Here is a 6,957-nt window from a genome sequence, read left to right on the forward strand (position 1 = left end):
ACCACTATAATTAATCACACTATAATTCCCAAAAATGTCATATACAGTACCAGTCAAAAGTTTGGACACACCTTCTCATTCAACTACTTTGAAGAATGTAAAATATAAAACATATTCTGGTTTGTTGAGCATTTGTTTGTTTACCACATAATTCCATATGTGTTCCTTCATAGTTTGGATGTCTTCAATATTAATCTACAATGTAGAAAAAAATAAAAATAAAAATAAAGAAAAACCATTGAATGAGAAGGTGTGTCCAAACTTTTGACTGGTACTGTATATGAGACTGAATTTTGAGGGAAATAATGCAGAAAATAGCTATAATAATTGATGGGATGGTGCATGCATTATAACATATAACCTCAAAGTAGAGCTGCATCAAGATAATACAGAATGAATACTGTAAGTAGTAGAATTAGAAACATGAGGGGTAAATCATGGGACTAAGGCATTTATGTTGTCCGGGTAAACAAAGCTGTTAACGCTGCAGACGACTGCAAGAAGGGAAACCTGTTTCTTAAATCACTCGGTTGGTTCTGCTATGCTGTTGCCATAGCGACGGGTAGTCCCGAGATGACAGGGCTCTCTCTGTTCTTGTTTTTGTGGGGAAACCTCTCAGTTTCTCTGAGCCTTGTTGTCATAAAGAAAAGGGCATCAAACTCATAACGTTCCTCAATGTGATGATGTCCGTGAAACAGTATCGAGATGGTTTTGTTCTTATGATTATTGGGAGAGGAAAGGAGAACACTTTATAATCATTTTTTACCTTTTGTTTAACGGTTGATTTTTGTGAAATATTAGATAATCTTAGTTCAGAGCAGAAATGTCTCTTTTGTGGATCTGACAACAAATCAGAGTCATCTAACTCATGAAAAGATGTTTTTTTGTAAGAGATCACGATCCAAAATGTTTGAAATCACTCGCAAGACAGTTTTTGTGTTAAATCTTAATCTGAAAAGTAAGTACAGCTGCAACATAAATGCACTGGAGTATATGTTGGAGTATAAGTATAAAGTAAAACAGAATGGAAATTCCAATGTAAAGTACCTCACAATATAACTTAGTGCAGTATTAAATGTACTTAATTACGTCCCACAACCTGAGAAAAACAGTTTACTCCACACTTGGCACATGAGGAATAGATTTATACACGAGAGGTTACAAACTAAAGCTGAAGCAAGCAATCGATCTATTTAAGCCATTAGTCATTTTGGTTATTTGTTTTTACGGGGAACAAGCCAAAATAATCAGGTTACAGCTTCTTTAAATGTGAATATTTGCTGGTTTCCTTCAACGTCTATGATATTAAACTGAATATATTTGGGGTTTGGATTGTTGCTGAGACTGAAACAAGACATTTGATTACTTTATGTCAGTTTGGGCTTTAAGGGAAATTTGTGAGGTGCATTTTCATTAAATTCTGATATTTTAGGGACTAAAACAATAAATCACTTAATAGAGAACATAATTGGCAGATTAAATGATAATAAAACAAATTACTAATGTGTAATCCATCTGCACAAATCAGCAAACAATTCACACTTGAGCCTCTGAGCAAAAACTCTTATTCAGCAGCTTTCTGCCTGACATAGACCACATATTGCACGTCACACAGCAGCTGTACAAAGAAACAGTCATGTGGTCCATAAATGATGGGACATACTGGTGAGTTCTGGTCCCATTGGAGCACTGGTTGCTGCTATAAACGCTGTTGTGAAGCAGAAAACTCAGCACCGCAATGCAGATCCATAAATTTCACAAACGAGCTCCAGCTTTGCTCTTAATGTTCACTTCATGTGCAGAAGAGTTAAACAGAAATGTGTGCGGCGGCCTTTTGACTAACATCTTCAGCCAAAGAATTTTCTCTCATTTAAGCTTTTGCAGGCTTTCTGAACTCTGTGACCTTTGACCTTTCCCCCCTTTGATCCACACCTGTGAGCATCTGGTTAAAGAAATCAATGAGGTCAGCAGTTCACAGGTTTTTTATCATGCCATGCTGCCTGTATTATCCCACTTGCTGCTGCCGGTTTAACCTGAAACATGTGAATGAAAAACAGTCACCCAAATCGTGGATTTTATATATTTTAATATTCAAAAAATACTTCAATTTTGGCTTCTTAGTACATAAACCACCTGGATCGGCTCCTCTATTAATACAGTGTAGTTCTCTACTGTTTTGTTAGGAAATGAAAAGTGCAAAGTAGTGGACACTCTGTCCTCAGTCCACCACGCATGAGGAAAGGCTACTTCAATGCTCCCAAAGAAACAGTCAGCACGACATCCAGACTGAAACTACAGATGTCTGTCCTCCCAAACAAAATAAAAAAAGAGCAGGGGGCACAAGTGACCCGAGCCACGTGCAAAATCAAACGTGTGTTTCCGCAGTAGACCTCCTGTGGGTGGAAATGGAAAAAAAAACAACTACTGTGCCATAACAGTCCTCGGTGAGCTACAGCAGAGGAGCTTCTTCTTCAGAGTCAAACTGTGTCCAAAGTCCAACGACGAAAGCAGCAGATAAACGGGCCAGCCCGCGTCTCCTCCTCCATGCTGTAGATCTGGAGAGTCATTTCAAGTTTATTTTCTATATTTGTCTTTTTTGGTTATTATTATGTATTCTATATCCTGCAGAAGCATCATTCAAGCAGGGCTTCACAGCGTCGAACAGCTTTAATCCAAACTGAGGATGTTGAAAACAAAAACAAACAAAAAAAACACTGCAAAGTAAACCTTGTTTAGGGCAACACTGGCAGAACCCGGATTCCTTACAGTTCATCAGACTACAACACTGTCCACAGAACCAGCAGCTGTTATCGCTTCTTCTTCTGTTTGAGGGATTTCCTCCTCTTCAGTATCATCTCATACAGCTTGTCCATGCCCTCGTGAAGCCCCTCTCCTATTATAGCACATGCAGGTTGGATGTGGTAGGTGGTGGACGGGGTGAGCTCGTGCAGGGCCAGCTGCTTCTCGATATCCGCCACTGGAAGAGATTTGGGCAGGTCCTGCTTGTTGGCGATGACCAGCAGCGGCGTGCCCTGGTTCTCTGCGAACTTGGTGACTTTGTGCAGTTCTGTCTTGGCCTCCTCCAGCCTGTCCACGTCCACAGAGTCCACCACGTAGATGATGCCATCGGTGCACCGGCTGTAGGACTTCCACAGGGGCCTCAGCTTCTCCTGGCCCCCCACGTCCCAGAAATGACAGCTGATGCCCTTCGCCGTGCCGTTGCTCAGCTTGATCTTCTCGGTGTTGAACCCAATGGTGGGCACCGTGTTGACGAACTCGTTGAATTTCAGTCTGTACAGGACTGTGGTCTTGCCAGCAGAGTCCAAGCCCAGCATGACGATGTGGAGAGACTGGAAGGCAGAGATGTTGGAGAAGCTGTTGCCCATTTTGGCGTTTTTTTCTCTCTCTCTCTCTCTCTCTGCAGCTGCTAGAGTTTTGTTCTTTTTTGGGGTTATCCACAACCTGTTTTTTGGGTAGATTAACCAGCTCTGGTGCTCAGATCCCCGCTGTGGGCTCTTGGATGACTGATGGGCTCTGTGTGGCCCTCAGCAGCAGCAGGACGCATTAGTATTCTCCTCACGCACTCTCATCCATTTGGACACGGACGAGCTCCACGGTTAGACAGCTCCTTCAGGACAAGCGTGGACAATGTGAAGGACACTGATGATAAACCCCCAAAAAACCTTATTCCCAATGCTATCTTAAGAAATCCCCTTTTCCTGTGTCCTCTGATTCCTCCGCAGGATGAAACACACCCTCTGGAAGATGCGCACTATTAGAATAATCCAGCTCTCCGGTTCTCCAGAGGTCGAGATAACATCCACGGATGTCGGGTGGTGCTCCTCTCCTCACGACCGCTGCAGATGCTCTGTGTGTCTGTCTGTGTGTGTGTGTGTGTGTGTGTGTGTCTGTATGTGTGTGTGAGAGAGGAGGACAAAACAAGACCGCAAAACAAGAGGCGGCCCCGTTTTGCTCCACCCCGCAGGGACCTGTGCCAATGAGGCGGTGCGTCCTCCAGAGCTGCTGGGCTGGTCCGGTTCACACACATGCATTAAAGAAAAAACACACTAAAGGGTGCTAACTTCATGTGCAGTGTGTTTGTTGGGTAGATTATTCATCATGAATAGAATAAACTGCGTCACAAATAGTCCAAGATTCAATTTCATGTTTCAAATTCATGTTTTCCTAAATTGTTTAGGTTTTGGTTTTATTTCCTAGACAGAATGATATAATGATAAAACATGTGTGGATGCAATGAGACATGAAGGAGGAACGCCCTTTTCCCTCTACGTCGTAAATACACTGCTGTTCATGGGCAAGGACGCCCCCTGCTGGTTCAAATACGCAACAACACGAAGGACTAAATGCACAGTTTTTTTCATTTGCTATTGACAATTTCTGAAACTAGGGCCTTCTTTGTCAAAAGTCTACTAACAAACCCCCTCCCCAAAAAGCATAAGCAAAATACAAAATATCTTACATCTCAAACACTTCATTCAAAACTTTATATATAAAGTCTTCTATTCAATTCAATTCAGTTTATTTTGTATCGCCCAGAATCACAAATTACAAATTTGCCTCAGAGGGCTTTACAATCTGTCCTTCCCTCACATCGGCACAGGAAAAACTCCCCTAAAAAACCCCTTTAACAGGGAGAAAAAAGGAAGAAACCTCTGGGAGAACGACAGAGGAGGGATCCTTCTCCCAGGATGGACAGAATGCAATAGATGTCATGTGTACAGAATGAACAACATAACAGAGATACAACACATTCAATGTATATGACATAAATGATTCATATAATAAGACTACTTATAATAACAGCAGCAATTATTACAGTAGAATTATAGTTATGAAATGTTTATTTTTGCATCACAACCTTACGCACAAACTTCTAATAAAAAGCTCTCCCCACATGCCAACTGCACACTAATGGGTCACATGCAGGATCACATTACGGTGTCTAGATTTCTTTAGAGGAGCTCTACATATAATTCATTTTGGTTTTATCGTGACATACAGGACCAGTCAAAGGTTTGGACACACCTTCTCATTCAACTACTTTGAAGAATGTAAAATATAAAACATATTCTGGTTTGTTGAGCATTTGTTTGTTTACCACATAATTCCATATGTGTTCCTTCATAGTTTGGATGTCTTCAATATTAATCTACAATGTAGAAAAAAATAAAAATAAAGAAAAACCATTGAATGAGAAGGTGTGTCCAACCTTTTGACTGGTACTGTACACCGTTTTAAAAGGCCCTGCACACCCACAGAGTGTTGACTTTTCATCATCATGAAGTTGATGTTTGTAGTTTGTAGTAAATATGTCTCGACGATGTTTGCTTGAAATGTAGTTCAGATATTCGTGTTCCCCTTCAGGGTGAATTCTAATGACTCTAGTTTATCAAATGTTGGCATATGAAGACGTTAAACTGATATGATGAACATAGAAAACTTAACTTCAGACAGAACTAAGACATCACTTTGTGCTGTGAAGAAATCATTTTAGACCAAAAGATTTAATCAGAATCAAGATCTGCTTTAATGGCAGGATTGTACTTCCCATACCACGAATTTTACAAAAAAATGTGTTGCTTTCAGTGTACTTTAACATAAATAGAAATACAGCTAAAATCAGGGACAACAATGATCAATGATTAAATCCATTAATTGAAAAAAGAGAATCCATTAAATGATCCATAATGGAAATAAGAGTAAGTTGAAGCCTCAGTGCACCTGAGTAATTGTGATCAGTGGTAGAAAAAGTATCAAGCTTAGTATATCACTGAAGTAAAATAATAAATATCACAGTTTGGCAATACTCCATTATAAGAAGCATTTAAAATTCTTACTTTGAATATTATAAGAGATATACTAATGTGTCAACAGCATTTCAATGTTAAAATTCTAAAAACTCTACATACTGGGAGGTAATCTAATCCATTAGTGCATCATATTGTATTATCTGGTTGTATGTTTTACATGTCAAATCTTAATACCTATAGTTGTCAAATACATGTAGTGCAGTAAATAGTAAAATGTATTTATTTTCTCTTAATTATAGTAGAGTAGAGGTTTAAAGAAGCATAAGAATATGTAAACATGAAAGCACAGTTTTGAGATACAAAAGGTGGTATATAGATATACATTGGAAGCATTTTTATTTTAGTTTATGATATGCAGTACTACTTTCATCCACCAGATGGCAAACCATGTTTACCTCTTACATTCAACAGTCAGATGTTTTAATTTCAACACAACAGCTACCAGGCTGAGATAAAATGTGGTTTTTAATCATGAGTTTCAGTTCAGCAGCCCAGTGGGGTGATACAATCTAAATAAATGAAATGAGAGAGGTCTGAGCATGTTCATAACACACACACACACACACACACACACACACACACACACACACACACACACACACAGTTCCAGGAAGTGGCTGTTACCTGTTACAGTCTGTGTACATGTGCACACACGTCTCCAGTGTCTTCAATTTCTCCTTCATCACTATTCCAGTGAGGATACCTGCAGGAGCACCTCTCCACCAACCTCCTCTTCTCTCTAAATAAATGCATACACACAGCCCACACATATAAATCTCTCTCTTCTTCACACACACACACACACACACACACACACACACACACACACACACACACACACACACACACACACACACACACACACATCCACTTTAGGGTAGATGTGAGTTCCTCCTCTGACTGCGTCCATTCCCTGAAGACCGGTTCCTTTCCAGGAATGTCATTACCAGGGTTGTACTGGAGGATAAATATAAATAAACTCCATTTACCCTGACATATTATTCAAGATCTCTCTTTTCTTATATTGTTATTGTTGGATATTGCTTTCTTTAAAAGAGCACCGAGGAGCCATTCACCCACCACCCACACTGACGGTGAGGTGGAGGAAATAACTGACTAACCCTCC

The 6,957-nt window shown here is 40.0% G+C and overlaps 1 protein-coding gene across 1 annotated transcript; it reads right to left on the reverse strand.

Moving 5' to 3' along the window:
* Positions 1–2,076: 2,076 nt before the first annotated feature.
* Positions 2,077–3,917, reverse strand: LOC129104399 (ADP-ribosylation factor-like protein 4C). Its single transcript, XM_054615070.1, has one exon. The coding sequence runs from the start codon at positions 3,384–3,386 to the stop codon at positions 2,808–2,810; it is 579 nt and encodes a 192-aa protein (XP_054471045.1). The 5' UTR covers positions 3,387–3,917; the 3' UTR covers positions 2,077–2,807.
* Between the last annotated feature and the right edge of the window lie 3,040 nt (positions 3,918–6,957).

The sequence above is a fragment of the Anoplopoma fimbria genome, chromosome 16, assembly GCF_027596085.1.
Source record: "Anoplopoma fimbria isolate UVic2021 breed Golden Eagle Sablefish chromosome 16, Afim_UVic_2022, whole genome shotgun sequence".
Classification (NCBI taxonomy): domain Eukaryota; kingdom Metazoa; phylum Chordata; class Actinopteri; order Perciformes; family Anoplopomatidae; genus Anoplopoma; species Anoplopoma fimbria.